At 42.0% G+C, this 18,966-nt stretch overlaps 1 protein-coding gene and 1 long non-coding RNA gene across 8 annotated transcripts in view; one reads left to right on the plus strand and one right to left on the minus strand.

Moving 5' to 3' along the window:
• The window catches only part of baiap2b (BAR/IMD domain containing adaptor protein 2b), a 143,919-nt gene that overhangs the window by 97,411 nt on the left and 27,542 nt on the right, over positions 1-18,966 (plus strand). For all 7 annotated transcript variants that reach the window (XM_045723385.1, XM_045723386.1, XM_045723394.1 and 4 more), the window contains one exon: positions 17,184-17,336. In XM_045723385.1, coding sequence (XP_045579341.1) covers positions 17,184-17,336 — 153 coding nt within the window. The remainder of the gene's footprint in view (positions 1-17,183; positions 17,337-18,966) is intronic.
• LOC123744593 (uncharacterized) lies at positions 1,552-17,217 on the minus strand. The gene is made up of 4 exons (XR_006770928.1): positions 17,074-17,217; positions 2,024-2,062; positions 1,907-1,932; positions 1,552-1,744 (listed from the first exon to the last, which is right to left on the minus strand). It is a non-coding gene; the product is annotated as an uncharacterized lncRNA (long non-coding RNA).

The raw sequence follows: 18,966 nt of genomic DNA on the forward strand, positions 1-18,966 counted from the left end.
ACAGTTGCACCATCCCAGAGCCCAACTCAAGAAAGGTCTTGATTTACAAATGCATTTACAGTTGCAGCTGCATTAGAAGGCCTGCAAGACTGCGCAAAAAATGGGCAGAAATTGAGAGATTTAATTAACCATTGTCACATCCTTGATGATGGAGGTAAAATGTACACCTTTTCCCTGAAACACCCACAATACGGTCACCTGTATTGACCATATTCCCAAGCATCTCCATGCAGTCAGACTTTTGATTTTGTGCCACCAGGGTCACAATAATATACCCCCTCTCTGAATGTCTGAGTGTGACCCCCTCCCCATGGGTTACTGCAGCTAGTGTTGCCAGCTCTGCCACTGCCTGGGTGGGGGGCACCCCACCGGAATCCCCACCAGCTAGGTACAAGGTCGTCAAGGTTCTCATTAGCAGCTTTGAGAATTTCCTTGTGTAGTATGCTCTCCCTGTAGGGGGCTTTGGCTTTGTAGGACCAACCCTGCCAAGCGGGCTCAGAATCTTTAGGGGGCAGTGCTGCTCTTGTTCTCTGACCGCATTTTGGCTGCATAGAGACCGCTTACAGCAGGCACATAAAACAGTTAGGGACTTCTCCTTAGTATCTGGGTCATTCAGGAGGGTGTCTATGGTATAGGGTTGTTGACCGTACCATTAAATTAGGATCATAAATAAATAATAAGATATAATTTATTTAAAAAATGTAGTTCCCCATGATAGGACAATAAATAAATTAAATGTATAATTTATTTTAAAACTGTTCCACCATGATAGGACAATAAATAAATAAGACGTATAATTCATTATAAAAGTATATCCATCATCTGAACAACATTGAAAGCCCTCTCATACCCCGACTCACTGTGTCACGCCCTGACCTGAGAGAGCCATTTTTCTCTGTTTGGTTAGGTCAGGGTGTGACATGGGGTGGGCATTCTATGTGTTGTATGTCTATGTTGTTTTTTTCTTTGATTGGCTGAGTATGGTTTCCAATCAGAGGCAGCTGTCATTCGTTGTCTCTGACTGGGAATCATACTTAGGCAGCCCTTTTTCCCACAGTCAGTTGTGGGATCTTGTCATTGTGTTGCATGTGTTTGCACGCCTAGCTTTTCATTCGTTATATTGTTTATTGTTTTTGCTGGTTCACATTGAAAATAAAATATGATGAACCCAACTCACGCTGCGCCTTGGTCTACCCTTAACAACGAACGTCACACACAGCAATACATTGGTTCTGGGATATGCAACCATTTCATTACTCACTCACTCAACTTTCCCAAACATAACAAATAAAATAAAAAGATAAACACACACCCACTATCCACACATACTGTGCCTTCTGTTTACTTAGTTTTTATCTTCACCATGTTGAATTAGTGCTTGTGTGTAAAAGGTAATTAGTTGTCTGTGCAGGTACGTTTTTTAACTACCCCCCCGCCCCCTATTATTATTATTATTATTATTATTAAGAATAATACATTGAAAATAAGGGTATTATTATTAAGAATAATACCCATAACAATAACACAATATTTTAGTTATCAGTGTTTATTATGATTTTAGTGGCAAAGCAGAATAAAAAAATCTAAATATGAGGTAAACTCCCAGCAGAGCCCCAAGTCCAGTGGGTATATCCTCTGGTGTGTTCATGTTAATGTGTTGATGTTCTCCGTATCCATAGCCAGAATGATTTTGCAGTGCATGGTGATCAAACAGGTTTTCTGTTATATTCAGGGAGGGTTAAGTCTGTGAATACAAAAAATAGTAATTATACAGATGATTAACAAAACATGCATGCGAAAGAACCTTGGTATTTGTGGTGAATGTGAATGAAAAAAACAGTTTTGATAATGGTTTTCATACACATACCTTGTGATCTGCATAACATACCAATACCAACTGACATACCTTTGAATGCCTCCTCGTCTGTATACCTGCAGACACAGACACAAAAGTGAGCAGTTCAGTCATCAGCACACAATACAGCTAGTCTTCAACATATTCTTATAGCCTATATATTCTTACCTCTTTGTTGAGTGATATCCACTGAAATGTGTCCATTTTCTGTTTTAGAAAGATTGGCACAAATATGAAAAGATAGATGGTATCATCATAAAACAATATACATTTAGATCATACAAGGGACAAACCTTAACTTAAATTGAGGAGATCTTTACATGTTTCAGTTAAGTGCCTACTCCAGCTCTCCTTTCAAATCAAAACGTTTCAGTTGGGCTGTTAGGTTCCTGCAAGAACCCCCACCAACTAAGGAGGTTCCTTGATGAACCCCACCTTCTATGGGGTTCTTGGAATAACCTATTGGGGGACATTTTCAGTGCCAAGAACCCTAAAGTTATTTGAAGAACTTTGAGGATCTTAGAAAAACTCTTGTTGAACCACACATTTTTTGAATGTATGGTCATACATTTGGTGGGAGGTTAGGAAGTGCAGCACAGTTTCTACCTCATTTTGTGGGTGGTGTGCACATAGCCTGTCTGCTCTTGAGAGCCAGGTCTGCCTTCGACGGACTTTCTCAATAGCAAGGCTATGCTCACTGAGTCTGTACATAGTCAAAGATTTCCTTAATTTTGGGTCATTCACAGTGGTCAGGTATTCTGCCACTGTGTACTCACTGTTTAGGGCCAAATAGCATTCTAGTTTGCTCTGTTTTTTTTGTAAAACCTTTCCAATGTGTCAAGTAATTATCTTTGTGTTTTCGCATGATTTGGTTGGGTCTAATTGTGTTGTTGCCCTGGGGCTCTATGGGGTCTGTTTATGTTTATGAACAAAGCCCAAGGACCAGCTTGCTTAGGGGGGCTCTTCTCCGGGTTAATTTCTCTGTAGGTGATGGCTTTTTATGGAAGGTTTAGTCTCTCTCTGTCTCTCTGTCTCTTTCTCTCTCTCTCTCTCTCTCTGCCTCTCTCTTCTTCTTTTGCTCTCTCTTGCTGCCTTAGGCTCTGGTTACTGTGAGGAGGAACGATCAGAGAATGTCTCAGTTTCTAAATAGTAGAAACAAACCACATCAGCCCATGTTTCATCCCTACAGCCTCTGGGGGATTTACAATGTGAGCTGAGTGGTAAAGCCAATCAAACAGCTCATTAGCAAGTTATAATACAACTCTGTGAGAGTGAAACTGCACGTGGTACTGCCGTGTGAAAACAAGAGAGATTGAATTGACTCATGCCACACGAACACAAGTACACACACACACACACACACACACACACACACACACACACACACACACACACACACACACACACACACACACAGTTCAGTTCCCTCTGCATTGGAAACGTTAGCTTGATGGCGTCAGAGCTGATGGGATGGTAGTGCGTCAGAGAGAAACACAGAGGCAGTGTGTGTGTTGACTACTGAGGGCCCCAGTCCCTCAGGCTGATGTTGGGAGAATGAGAGAGATGCTATGGTGCCACTGCTGACTCAGTCTCAGACAGACAGAGCAGAACGTTAGAGAGAGAAAGATCGAGAGAGGGAGGGAAGGAAAATGAGAAAGAGTGAGGGGGGTCTGGGTTTGTTCTGTTCTACTGCAGTTCTGTTATTTTCTTCAATTATTCAAACCAGTCTCTCCCTTCCTCTTTCCCCCAACTCTCTCTTTCTCTCTCCTGCTCTCACCCTCTCTACACCCCTCTTTCTCTCTCTCATTCCCCCTTTTATTTCTATCCCTCCCTGTCCCTCCCTGTTCCACTGTGTGATCTCTTTTCTGAATGACCCATTTCTTGTTGTCATGTTAATAAGTCAGTTGGATGTAAATTCTTAAAGTGTTTTGTAGGGAGGAACTCCACAACATCAGAGGAAGCTGTGCTCTGACAGTCTGACAAAAGATCAAGCTTAGTCCTCGGCTTGACATAAATAAAAGATGATTCTAGGAATCAAGTTCCATTTGAGTCAATATTAAACTAATCTCTTTGTACTGCAGGTATCAAAGAACTGACTGGTTAATAATCTAGCTTTAAAAGTTTACCTTCATGGAATCTGACATTTCCGTTGACATACATTACTATGGAGCCATTTGTATCTCGTAATCCATTTAGCTGAGGTTTGACATTTCCTTTTTCAGATCGCTCTTCTCTCTCTCCATTGTTAGACTAAAGCCTGTATCAAGGGGCATAATATAAAATATATTGTTTTATATTCCAAATCCTTCATTCCCCAGACATGTGACTCGTGATCGAGTCGTGTTATATTCCTTCCATATGACCCTTTGTTCTTAGCCCCCTGAAACCCCTCGAGTTTAGCGCCCTTTCGCTTCCTGTTGAACCTGCTTTCTGTCAACACAAACCAGGAGTCCCATGCTCCACCACCACCACCACTGTTAAGGCTTCTGGGTCGACTACAGTTAGACTCAGGGACAAAGACAGAACGTATAGGAACCTTCAATGTTTTTCTCCTCGTTTTGTTAAGGACAAGAGGTAAGACACAAGGTATTAAGGAAATACAATTGAGAGTCACCCCCAGGCTGTGTGTGTATGTGGGGCATGGCCTGTTTGATTGACAGCTGAGAAAGTGCGTGAGAGGACCATTAGATTTTACTGTACAGAGAGAGAGATCACAACATGGAGACCCCCACCAAATGCTAAATGCATTAATAGTACTTTAATTATTCAGATAAAATTATATTACATGACATTTAAGCCGTACTTGGCAGATAAAAGCTGAAATACTGCTATCCTAAACTGAACAGCGAGTAGAGAACATGTACTTTAATGTACTGTCGGACTATATCAAGCATCTAATGTACTATTCCGGATATTTTTTTTGTCTTTTTATATAAGCTGTACTGGGGGTATGTAGTTGGTGACATAATAATGTGCAGGTGCTCAACATGCACTAGGCTGTAGGCTCTTGATGCTTGTGAGAGAAAAATTACGTATTTACCTGATTTGTTTGATATTTAACACTTAACAAATAGTAACATATTTCTGTTTTACTAATGCTGTGTTTTTATGGTGTCCACTTTAGCTCCCTGCAGCTAATCTGGGCATATGATCAATAATGGGTTTTAGTAGGGATAGTTTAGGAGTAGAACAATCCCTCATTGTCTCAAAATCATCCTTGCATCTGGGAGACTAAGCCGGGTGGGGGTTAAAATAACCCCCCCGTGCAGACAATGACAGGATGAACCCAGAGTGGCTTATGATGCCCCATTCTGCATGGGAGGGGTGGAACCAGCCATGACTAAGCATTTTTATATCTACTATAAAGAACTCTGCATTTCTGTAAAGATTAAGCCTCGGCAACACATTTTAGAGTGAGGGGTCAACAGCTTCATTATTGCAATAATTAATCAATATTAAATAAAGATGATTGCTTGAAGAAATGACAAAGTCTCTCTCAGTATGAATTTCCACAACATGCTACAGGTATTCGTACGGTATGTTCTCGGCAGAAATAGTTTGCCTGATAACAATATCGGACGAAAATGCTGTGATAGAAGTAACATGTCATGTCTATCGTGTCTTTTGGTTGGATCTTGCAGAGCTTGTCAAAAATAGTAATATAAATAGTAATATAGTATAATACAGTATAGCATAAATAAAGTAGTAAATACTTTATATACACCTATACATATATACCTTTGGAAAGTATTCAGACCCCTTGAGTTTTTCCACATTTTGTTACGTTACAGCCTTATTCTAAAATGGATTAAATACATTTGTTTCATCAGCAATCTACACACAATACCCCAAAATGACAAACTGAAAACATGTTTTCAGTAAAAAATCGTATATACCTTATTTACATACATGTAAGTATTCAGACCCTTTGCTATGAGACTCAAAATTGAGCTCAGGTGCATCCTGTTTCCATTGATCATCCTTGAGATGTTTCTACTTGATTGGCGTCCTTCTGTGGTAAATTAAATATATTGGACATGATTTGGAAAGGCACAGACCTGTCTATATAGGGTGACCAGGCCGTGGCTCAGGTGGTTGATGTCCTCAATGATCTTTTTGGCCTTCCTACAGCACCCGATGACACAGGAAGGCCAAAAACATCATCAAGGATATCAACCACCCGAGCCACGGCCTGTTCACCCCGGTATCATCCAGAAGGCGAGGTCAGTACAGGTGCATCAAAGCTGGGACCGAGAGACTGAAAAACAACTTCTCTCTCAAGGACATCAGACTGTTAAATAGCCATCACTAGCCAGCTACCACGCAGTTACTCAACCCTGACCCTTAGAGGCTGCTGCCCTATAGACATGGAATCACTGGTCACTTTAATAATGGAACACTAGTCACTTTAATAATGTTTACATACTGCTTTACTCATTTCATATGTACTGTATATACTGTATTCTATTCTACTGTATTTTAGTCAATACCACTCCGACATTGCTCGTCCTAATATTTCTATATTTCTTAATTCCATTATTTCACTTTTAGATTTGTGTATATTGTTGTGAATTGTTAGATATTACTGCACTGTTGGAGCTAGGAACACAAGCATTTCGCTACACCTGCAATAACATCTGATAAAAATGTGTATGTGACCAATAAAGTTAGATTTGATTTAAAAATTTGATTTGAAATTTGATTTGATTTTTACAGTGCATGTCAGAGCAAAAACCAATCTATGAGGTCAAAGGAGTCCGTAGAGCTCCGAGAAAGGATTGTGTCGAGGCACAGATCTGAGGAAGGGTACCAAAACATTTATGCAGCATTGATGGTCCCCAAGAATGCAGTGGCCTCCATCATTTTTAAATGGAAGAAGTTTGGAACTACCAAGACTCTTCCTAGAGCTGGCCGCCCAGCCAAACTGACCAATCGGGGGAGAAGGTCACTCTGACAGAGCTCCAGAGTTCCTCTTTGGAGATGGGAGAACCTTAGAAGGAAAACAATCTCTATAGCATTCCACCAATCAGGCCTTTATGGTAGAGGGGTCAGACGGAATCCACTCCTCAGTAAAAGGCACATGACAGCTCGCTTGGAGTTTGCCAAAAGACACCTAAAGGACTCTCAGACCGTAAGAAACAAGATTCTCTGGTCTGATGAAACCAAGATTGAACTCTTTGGCCTGAATGCCAAACATCACGTCTGGAGGAAAACTGGCACCATCCCTATGGTGAAGCATGGTGGTGGCAGCATCATGCTGTGGGGATGTTTTTCAGCAGCAAAGATTGGGAGACTAGTCAGGATCAAGGGAAAGATGAACGGAGAAAAGTACAGTGAGATCCTTGATGAAAACCTGCTCCAGAGCGCTCAGGACCTCAGACTGGGGGCGAAAATTCACCTTCCAACAGGACAACGACCCGAAGCACACTCCCAACAAGACAACGTAGGAGTGGCTTCGGGACATGTCTCTGAATGTACTTGAGTGGCTCAGCCAGAGCCCGGACTTGAACCCGATCGAACATCTCTGGAGACCTGAAAATAGCTGTGCAGCGACGCTCTCCATCAAACCTGACAGAGCTTGGGTGGATCTGCAGAGAAGAATGGGAGAAACTCCCCAAATACAGGTGTGCCAAGCTTACGTAGCGTCATACCCAAGAAGACTAGAGGCTATAATCACTGCCAAAGGTGCTTCAACAAAGTACTGAGTAAAGGGTCTGAATACTTATGTAAATGTATTATTTCAGTTAAATTTGCTAACATTTCTAAAAACCTGTTTTTGCTTTGTCATTCTGGGGTGTTTTGTGTAGATTTATGACAAAATTTCAGCAATTTTGGAATAAGGCTTTAATGTAAGAAAATGTGGAAAAAGTCAATGGGTCTAAATACTTTCTGAATGCACTGTATACCTATTTTTTTCTACCTCCCCTACATCCTCTCCCCATCCCCTACTTTCTCAGTAGTTTATGTTCGATAAAGCCCATACACATCCATGTTATCTCTATCTATTCTCAACCTCAACTTCTTTCTCTCTATCTCAATTTCTCTATCTAGCTCTCTGTGTCCCCATCTCTCTCTCTCTCTCTCTCTCTATCTCAATTTCTCTATCTAGCTCTCTGTGTCCCCATCTCTCTCTCTCTCTCTCTCTCTCTCTCTCTCTCTCTCTCTCTCTCTCTCTCTCTCTCTCTCTCTCGCTGCTGTCTGAAGCACCCTAAGCCTTTGGCACCACACCGCGATAATAATAATCTGTGTGCTTTATCATGCTATCATTCCCCTCTCTCTCCGTGATACATATAACATCCCACCATCCACCCCCCATCTTCTCCTGCAGTTTTTCATCTCGGTTTATTTATTTTTTTGTATTCCGCCTATTTTTGTGTCCATATCATTTGTCCTGGGATACCTGTGCTAAAGTCTATTTAAGTCACCAGTCATAGCAGGGCAGCTATATATGGAGGCATCAGAAAATGCCTGATCCTTCCCTGTCGAATTTCTGTTCTTTTTCACAGCGTGTGTGGGTACCAGGTACAGGTAGTCCTTCTCTTTGATAGATGTGGGTGTGATATCTGTGGTGTAACTGACTCAGTAGCTCCTCCCTGTGGCTGATGCACAGATGTGTTTCCCAGATGGTGTTTTCATCGACGACACAGCGTACATACTGTACACTGTACATCACACATCAGAAACGTGTGACAGATGAGAGAGAACGAGAGAGAGATGCTTGTTGCAACAGGAGAGAACATAATTGTTTTAATGCATGTTACAGTAAATAACATAGGCAGCTCGTGAGTTTGGGAAGCTTGCAATTTAGCCTACCATTTCTACCGATCTGCATGACAGTTATAATGATTTTTTTGTTTCTCAAAATCGTAATTTTTCCTTTAATTAATTAGGTAAGTCAGTTAAGAACAAATTCTTATTTACAATGACGGCCTACCCCGGCCAAACCCAAATGACGCTGGGCCAATTGTGCACCACCCTATGGGACTCCCAATCACGGCTGGTTGTGATACAGCCTGGAATTAAACCAGGGTCTGTAGTGACGCGTCTAGCACTGAGATGCAGTGCCTTAGACCACTGTGCCACTCGGCATCCCAAATTGTCACGTGGTTAATCATAAAAATCGAATTCAACTAAGGCGAGAGCACCAGCCTCTGCCATATGGACACATTGATACACTGTGGTCCAATGGCAGCTAAAGAAATGACCACATAGAACTCAGAGAGGTAGCTGTAGGCCTATAACTTCCATTTTCAACTAAGTAAAATACATAGGCCTAAAGCCGACAAATATGATGAAAATTCTGGTTCTTGCAATCACATTCGTCTCTCTACTCTGCCTACCTTTGACTTGAGATATTGCTGTTGAAGTGCAACATTGTATCAAATCATAAAATGGGTCCGGCCAGAAGCTGTCGCTAGCGAACTTGCAACATAGTAACAACTAGCCTACTCTAGGCCCTCAGAGTTTCCGCACCAGTTAACTCGGTACAGGCAGCTATTTTTTATGAAGTTTCCACTGGATATTTTGGGATCATCAGATCATGATATTTAGATTTTTCACACAGAGGCTTGGTGATTATGGAGGCCAGAAGCGTTGGAAAGATTTTTAAAATACTGAGGAACTATCATGGATGTTAAAAAAACAGACTTTGTTTACAATATGTGAGGTGAAGAAAAAATGAATGAGAGGCTCAGCTTATTAGTGTTGGACTTGTTGAGTTAACACAATCAGAAATCAGACATTGCCAAATCGGCACTCTCCTACATTTGCACGCAGCAGGCCAGATAAATAACTGCAATTACTACATGCATTAACTTCTATGGGCTATGTTGGACGCTAGCGTCCCACCTGCGGGACACACTATTCAACAGCCAGTGAAATAGCATGGCGTGAAATTATAAACAGCAAAAATCTCATAATTTCATTTTCTCAAACAATCAACTATTTTACACCATTTTAAAGATAAACTTGTCATTAATCTAACCACATCGTCCAATTTCAAAAAGGCTTTACAGCGAAAGCATAAAAGTAGATTATGTTAGGACATAAACTTCACAAGAAAAACCACACAGCCATTTTGCAAGCAAGGACATGCATCACAAAAACCAAAAATACAGCTAAAATATTCACTAACCTTTGATGATCTTCATCGGATGGCACTCGTAGGACTTCATGTTACACAATACATGTATGTTTTGCTCGATAAAGTTCATATTTATATCCAAAAACCCCATTTTACATTGGCGCGTGATGTTCAGAAAATGTATTCCCACCAAAACTCCCGGTGAATGAGCACATCAATTTACAAAAAATGTACAACAGTTATTGAAAGAATTATAGATATACTTCTCCTTAATGCAACCGCTGTGTCAGATTTTAAAATAGCTTTATGGAGAAAGCACATTTTTCAATATTCTGAGTACATAGCTCAGCCATCAAAGCAAGCTATACAGATACCTGCCAAGTTCTGGGGTCAACTAAACTCAGATTTAGTATTATAAATATTCTCTTACCTTTGCTGATCTTCGTCAGAATGCACTCCCAGGGCTCCAACTTCCACAAGAAATGTTATTTTTGTTCGAAATACTCCATATTTATGTCCAAATACCTCCATTTTGTTCGTACAAAATGAACGAACAGGCGACAAACTTAAGTCTGCACTATCCAAAGGCATAACGTGCGAGCGTAAATCCAGACACGAAAAGTCAAATAGTTCCATTACCGTTCGTAGAAACATGTCAAACGTTGTTTACAATCAATCCTTAGGGTCTTTTTAACCTAAAACGTCGATAATATTCCAACCAGACAATAGCGTATTCATTACAGAGGAAAAAGAAGGAGCGGCGCCCCAAACGTGCCCGCGCAGTAAACAACTCACTGGTCCCAGGCAGTCCACTCATTGACTGAGCTCCTATTTTCTGCCCAGTAACAGGAGAAGGATGAAACACGTTTCTAAAGGCTGTTGACAGCCAATGGAAGCCTTAGGAAGTGCAGCGTGACCCCACAGACACTGTAGTTTCGATAGGGATTCAAAAGAAAAACTACAATTCTCAGATTTCCCACTTCCTGGTTGGATTTTTCTCAGGTTTTTGCATGCCATATGAGTTCTGTTATACTCACAGACATCATTCAAACAGTTCTAGAAACGTCAGAGTGTTTTCTATCCAAATCTACTAATAATATGCAAATATTTGACTCTGGGCCCGAGTATTAGGCAGTTTACTCTGGGTACGCTTTTCATCCTAAAATGAAAATACTGCCCCCTATACCTTAAAAAGTTTTAACAGAAATGTATGTAACCAAATGACATGGATTAAAGGTAAAATTTCTAGGCCTACTGGTGACATATGTAATGGGGAATTGATAAAAAATAAAAGGGAAAACAATTTACAGAATGAAACGATGATTACGCAAGAATTGTCGGGAGCCAGTTGAGTTCATTCTGGTGAGCTGAGTGCATGCATTCTGGAGCGAGACAGGCCATGCCTTCGCCACACACCCCTTCCTATCTTCTTGTTGCAACATTTGAAATTATACTCAAGACACATTATCTTAACACACATTTTAGATGCTTTTCACTGACAGCCACAACTCAATCAGCTAGACCTATTCCCACGAGCACTACCCAAAATGTGGGCTTCCCAAATAGGCATAGGCTTACACACTTGTGATTTGAAACAATCCACAGCTACTGTATGCTTTTAAGAGGCTAATGATCCTCTGTGGCTAAGTCATGCTCTCTGGTGAAGTATTTTGAATGTTTTTATTTAGACAGGGGTAATTATATCATTTGGGCAAAACATTGATTTACTTTAGGGGAAGCCAGCAATCTAACACCCGCCAACTTTCCTTTCCAATTCGCGAGAGACTGAAACCAGAGATCTGTATACAGTATAATGACGAGATAGTCACATCTCTAACCTAACAATGGGTGTCATTGTCCCAAATGTGGGAATGCAGGTGACAAACTTAAGTCTGCATATTATGCCCATAGAAACACATTGGACTTATTCTAGACAGATTTTGGCGAGAGTGAGCTCTCTCACTTTGCCTCTTCCTTTCTGAACATAGGCAGCTCGTGAGTTTGGGCTCTCAAGTGGCGCAGCTGTCTAAGCCACTGCATCTCAGTGCTAGAGGTGTCCCTACTGACACCCTGGTTTGAATCCAGGCTGTATCACAACCGGCCGTGTTTGAAAGTCCAATAGGGCGGTGCACAATTGGCCCAGTGTTGTCCGGGTTTGGCCGGTGTAGGCCATCATTGTAAATAAGAATTTGTTCTTTTTTATTTTTTATTTTGTAAGTCGCTCTGGATAAGAGCGTCTGCTAAATGACTTAAATGTAATGTAAATTCTTAGCTGACTTGTCTAGTTAAATAAAGGTTAAATAAATAAATAAAATACAATGACAGCCTACCAAAAGGCAAAAGGCCTCCTGCGGGGACGGGGGCTGGGATTAAAAATGTAATAGAAATAGAGGACAAAACACACATGACGACAAGAGCTACACCACAACACTACATAAAGAGAGACCTAAGACAACAACACAACATGCCAGCAGCACAACATGGTAGCAGCACAAAACCTTGTGCAAACATTATTGGGCACAGACAACAGCACAAGAAGGTAGAGACAACAATATATCATGCGAATCCACAACTGTCAGTAAGAGTGTCCATGATTGAGTCTTTGAATGAAGAGATGGAGATGACTCCAGTTTGAGTGTTTTTGCAGCTCATTCCAGTCGCTAGCTGCAGCAAACTGAAAAGAGGAGTGACCCAGGGATGTGTGTGCTTTGGGGACCTTTAACAGAATGTGACTGGCAGAACGGGTGTTGTATGTGGAGGATGAGGGCTGCGGTAGGTATCTCAGATACGGGGGTGTGAGGCCTAAGGAGAGAGTGAGGAAGATCATCAGGCAATTATTGTGTATTTCATCTTTCTTAGAACAGAAGATGTGTTACTGAGAGTCTTAGCTTTCAGGAATGGGATCATAATTGCTAATAGCCCAAACTGTTCCAAGGCTGGAGCCAAATTCATAGCAAAAAATATCACAATTGCATTCAATTCCTTTCCCCCAGTCATTCTGTGCTATTTTGTCAAAGTCCCTTCTAATGAGTCTTGTGTAACTTGTAAATGTTGTAGAGGGGAATAGAAGGCACATATATGTTCCTGAGAGTCTTAACTTTCATTTGGGGGTCATAATAGCTAATGGCCCAAACCGTTCACATGCTAGAGCCAAATTCACAGGAAGAAAACAAATTCAACGTGCCACACTGGCTTTAGAAACCGCTGGGTGCAGAATAAAAACCGCCTGCCCGCCCGTTCCGAGGCATCTGCATGGTCCTAAAGCACATCAGCGCATGTTTTTCTTTCAGCCTGCAATTTCACAATTCTTCGACCATCAAAAGGTTAGGGGCTGGGCCAAAGGCATTTGGGGATGCAGTTCCTGAAACTTACCCCTAACGACGCAGATGGAAAGAACCCCATTTAATTGAAAAGAACATTATCCTCTTTGTCGTTCCGTCAACCTGCTGCACTGAAAGCTAATTAAACTCCTCAAGTGTTTTTCCTTTCTCTGTAATCAGTCTACATACACACACAGATGAGAGAGAATAAAGGAACGGCTGGGCGTCTGTGTGTTTGTCACCTCTTCTTAATCATCTCTGAGTCATTAGGCTCGTTAAAGAAAGCGGAGGCCACAGTCACACTGTGTAGTCATGTCATCGCTGATGGTTCAACTATGGTGAGGAGGGAGGGAGGCATCCTATTGTGTAACAATGTGGGAGGGAGGCATCCTATTGTGTAACAATGTGGGAGGGAGGCATCCTATTGTGTAACAATGTGGGAGGGAGGCATCCTATTGTGTAACAATGTGGGAGGGAGGCATCCTATTGTGTAACAATGTAGGAGGGAGGCATCCTATTGTGTAACAATGTGGGAGGGAGGCATCCTATTGTGTTACAATGTGGGAGGGAGGCATCCTATTGTGTAACAATGTGGGAGGGAGGCATCCTATTGTGTAACAATGTGGGAGGGAGGCATCCTATTGTGTAACAATGTAGGAGGGAGGCATCCTATTGTGTAACAATGTAGGAGGGAGGCATCCTATTGTGTAACAATGTGGGAGGGAGGCATCCTATTGTGTTACAATGTGGGAGGGAGGCATCCTATTGTGTAACAATGTGGGAGGGAGGCATCCTATTGTGTAACAATGTGGGAGGGAGGCATCCTATTGTGTAACATTCTCAGAGAAGAAACACTTTGAAGTGGATAGTATCTTCATACAGGTATCATACAGCATCTCTGACTGTGCTTCATCATGGGCGGAGGGAGACAGGGAGGGACAGAGAGATGAAAGCGAAACAGAAAGCTCCAGGGTAGCAGTGTGGGGAGTGGTAAATGGGAAGCTGTGAATTTTCAGTAAACACCTGCTCACATTGCCTTAATGAGTTCTGTAATGGGGCTGACATTTCTATCTACGACCCCTGAGTGTATGTGTGCACATTTGTGCGTATATGGTACGCATGTGTTTATGTGTGGGCATGTTTGTGTCTCCCTGATGTGAACTTAGAGGATCAAGCCTCACAAGTGTTTTTGTGGAAGATTTTAGTCAAGTATTCAACAAGGTTTTTGTTGTTATGCCTTTGTCTGGTTGTTGATGACTTCTGGATAACGTTTTCAGGACGAGTCTCATTGTACCTCTATGGTAACAAAGGATGATCTCAATTTGTTCTTGTCTTAGGCTGGGCTCTGTGTCATTAACATCATTAGTGACTAATGCTACATTATAAACTAGGTGGTTCGAGCCCTGAATGCTGATTGGCTGAAAGTCGTGGTATATCAAATCATATACCACGGGTATAACAAAACATTTATTTTTACTGATCCAATTACGTTGGGAACCAGTTTATAATAGCAAGAAGGCACCTCTAGGGTTTGTGATATATTGCCAATATACCACGGCTAAGGGCTGTATCCAGGCACTCCACGTTGCGTCATGGTAAGAACAGCCCTTATCCGTGTTATATAGGCCATATACCACACCCCCTCAGGCCTTATTGCTTTAATGACTCTGCTTGTATTAGCCATTTTGTTCTAATCAGGCAGGGAATTTGTGCTCCATTGTGTACCACTAGGGAATTAGTGCTCCATTGTGTACCACTAGGGAATTAGTGCTCCATTGTGTACCACTAGGGAATTAGTGCTCCATTGTGTACCACTAGGGAATTAGTACTCCATTATGTACCACTAGGGAATTAGTGCTCCATTGTGTACCACTAGGGAATTAGTACTCCATTATGTACCACTAGGGAATTAGTGCTCCATTGTGTACCACTAGGGAATTAGTGCTCCATTATGTACCACTAGGGAATTAGTGCTCCATTGTGTACCACTAGGGAATTAGTACTCCATTATGTACCACTAGGGAATTAGTGCTCCATTGTGTACCACTGGGGAATTAGTGCTCCATTGTGTACCATTCATTGTTTAGCAGTGAATCAGAATATATAGAATGTTTACGTGCTATTCTATGTCAATATTGTCCCCACTGGTTTAGCTGCTGACACCTTATTCTAGGTCCACACAAGTTGACTCGTACTGTACATTTAGTTAGCTAAATTAACCTCTTACATCTAGGTGTTCCGCTAGCGGAACCCCGTTCCGCCAGCGGAACCCCTAGCCAACAGCCAATGGGATCGCATGGCGCGAAATACAAAAACAACTAAAATACCACAATTACATTTTCTCAAACATACGACTATTTTACACCATTTGAAAGATAAACCTCTCCTGAATCCAACCACGTTGTCCGATTTCAAAAAGGCTTTACAGCAAAAGCAAAACATTAGATTATGTTAGGAGAGTACATAGACCAAAATAACCACACAGCCATTGTCCAAGCAAGCATATTTGACAATAAAACCCAAAACACAGCTAAATGAAGCACTAACCTTTGATGATCTTCATCAGATGACACTCCTAGGACATTATGTTATACAATACATGTATGTTTTGTTCAATCAAGTTCATATTTATATCCAAAAACAGCTTTTTACATTGGCGCGTGATGTTCAGAAAATGTATTCCCACCAAAAACTTCCGGTGAATTTACAAAAATACTCATCATAAACGTTGACAAAATACATAACAATTATTTTAAGAATTATAGATACAGAACTCCTTTATGCAATCGCTGTGTCAGATTTTAAAATAGCTTTTCGGTGAAAGCACATTTTGCAATATTCTGAGTACATAGCTCGCCATCACGGCGAGCTATTCAGACACCCGCCAAGTTCGGGGCAACCTAAACTCAGAATTAGTATTAGAAATATTGTATTACCTTTGCTGATCTTCGTCAGAATGCACTCCCAGGACTGCTACTTCCACAAGAAATGTTGTTTTTGTTTGAAATAATCCATAGTTATATCCAAATACCTCCGTTTTGTTCGTGCGTTCAGGTCACTATCCAAAGGGTAACGCGCGAGCGCAATTCGAGACACAAAAAGTCAAAATGTTCCATCACCGTTCTTAGAAGCATGTCAAACGCTGTTTAAAATCAATTTGTATGGTATTTTTAATGTAAAATTGCGATAATATTCCAACTGGACAATAGTGTATTCATTCAAGGAGGAAAATAAAAAACAGTGCGCTCGCGGGAACGCGCATATCCAATCTCTTTGTCCTCAGGCAGACCACTCAATAACTGAGCTCCTATACTCTGCCCAGAGACAGGAGATTGCTCAATCCACTTTCTGAAGGCTTTAGACAGCCAATGGAAGCCTTAGAAAGTGCAACGTAACAGCACAGATACTGTAGTTTCGAAAGGGACTAGAAAGAAGAACTACATTTCTCAGATCCTACACTTCCTGGATGACTTTTTCTCAGGTTTTTGCCTGACATATGAGTTCTGTTATACTCACAGACACCATTCAAACAGTTTTCTATCCAAATCTACTAATAATATGCATATTCTCGTTTCTGGGCAAGAGTAGTAACCAGTTTAAATAGGGTACGTTTTTTCATCCGGCCGTGAAAATACTGCCCCCTATCCATATCAGGTTAAATCTATCAACTGCTTGAATCCGTTTAGGTGGGAAGATTCAAGCAGACACAAATGTTGCTCCTAAGTACATGCTGTGTCTAGGAAATAAGACAATACTAACCTTAACCATTGAGACATAAACACATGCACACACATACACACATACACAAAACTGACCTTAGATCAGTGTCAAGATTCTAGACCTAGGGGCAACTTCATGATACGCTATCCTTATGGCTTCTGCTCATCCCGTTCCCCTGCTCCTCCCTCCCTCTCTCTCTCCTCAGTATGTTGAGACCATCAGCAGCAAGCAGAGTGACCTGGACCAGTACACAGCAGAGGGCTACAAGAATGCACTGTCAGAGGAGAGGAGGAGGTACTGTTTCCTGGTGGATAGACAGTGTGCCGTGGCCAAGAACAACAGCTCCTACCACAGCAAAGTGAGCAAAGTCTGACTTTTCCCTTTTCATCTACATGTCAACAGTTTCTGTCCCTAGGGTTGGAAACTCTCCTGGTTAAGATCAGAAGGGAATAGGCAGGGAGGAAATCAGAATTTCTGGAAAAACTTTTGAGAAAGTTACTGACATTTTTCCACCCTACACTATCTAGAAGGTTCTATCTAGAGTGAGCAGTGAGATGAGAGAGGTGGAGAGGTGGAGGAAGAGAAGAAAGGAGAGGAGGGGAAGGGGGAGTGAAGGGAGCTGAGACACTGAGCAGTGGAAGGTGGAGGAGAGCAGGAGAAGTGAGGAGGAGAGGAGGGGAAGGGGGGTGAGAGAATGCTGAAAGACTGAGCAGTGTAAAGCGAGAGGAGGAGGGGATAGGAAGGGAAGGGGTGGGCAGAGTGTCCCACTTCCACAAGTACATTGTAGTCCAGACGTGAATCACCAGGGGGAGAATGTGTGGGGGCTGACTGTCTATAGACAATACTGATGTGCTGACAGAGAAAGAGAGAGCGAGAGAGGAATAGAGAGAAAACAGAGAGAGAGAGAGGAAGAGAGAGTTTGAGATCAAGGGAAAGAGGAAGAGACCGGAGAGAGAAAGAAAGGAGGAGGAGAGAGAATTAGTTTAGAAGCGATTTCGAAAATATGGAGAACGAGAGATTGTATATGAAAAGAAGTTGTAGGGAGACAAAGACAGAACGATTGAGGGCGTATTGTGTGAGTCACAAAGGAGGAGTGGGTGAGAGAGGACCCACTCTTCAGACAGGTTCTCTCTCTCTCTCTCTCTCTCTCTCTCTCTCTCTCTCTCTCTCTCTCTCTCTCTCTCTCTCTCTCTCTCTCTCTCTCTCTCTCTCTCTCTCTCTCTCTCTCTCTCTCTCAGCCATAATGAAGGTGACAGAGTAGGAGCAGGGGAACCGAAACGAGCAGGTTGAATAAGTGTATTGAGATGAAAGATGAAGAGGCAGACCATCTGCCAGTGGAGTTTGTATCATCTCTCTGGCAAGGTGCTCCACAGGCCACACTCCCACGCACACAACACACGGTACATTACCTAGCTGATACTGCCAACTGGGAGCTTAGTCACCTTCTGGCACCGCTACCCGGTCCACCAACAGAGAGAGACCAAGGAGGAGCACTCTGACTGGTACACAGAATGCGATAAGGAAGACAACATGGGTAGACATATTTATGTACGCCATGGACAGAGACAAATAGTGACAAAGATTGAAGGATATTTTTTTTAATTTAACCTTTATTTAACTAGGCAAGTCAGTTAAGTCAGTGTCATGACGTTGCCCTCTTCGGACACAGCGAGCACCATCCCCCTCCCTCTGCACCAGCCCTTTTCTATGCACCATCCCCCTACCTCTGACTCCCACACCCAGGCTGCTGTGGTCAGAAGAGGTCGTAAATTCCTATGAGGAGACCCTCTCCTCATGGCCACAGTATAGAGAGAGAGTGAGTTTTCATAGAGAGGACAAAGGAATTTCTTCCACCTTACAGAACTGGAGAACCGAACGACATTTATGTTCTGGAGAAGGTATAAAAGATCGGTGAAGAATCCAGCTACGAACTGGTCCATTTGGTACAATTTTGTTAAACTCATGAGAGACAATACCGCCACATTACC

This window comes from Salmo salar, chromosome ssa01 (genome assembly GCF_905237065.1).
Source record: "Salmo salar chromosome ssa01, Ssal_v3.1, whole genome shotgun sequence".
In the NCBI taxonomy this organism is placed as follows: domain Eukaryota; kingdom Metazoa; phylum Chordata; class Actinopteri; order Salmoniformes; family Salmonidae; genus Salmo; species Salmo salar.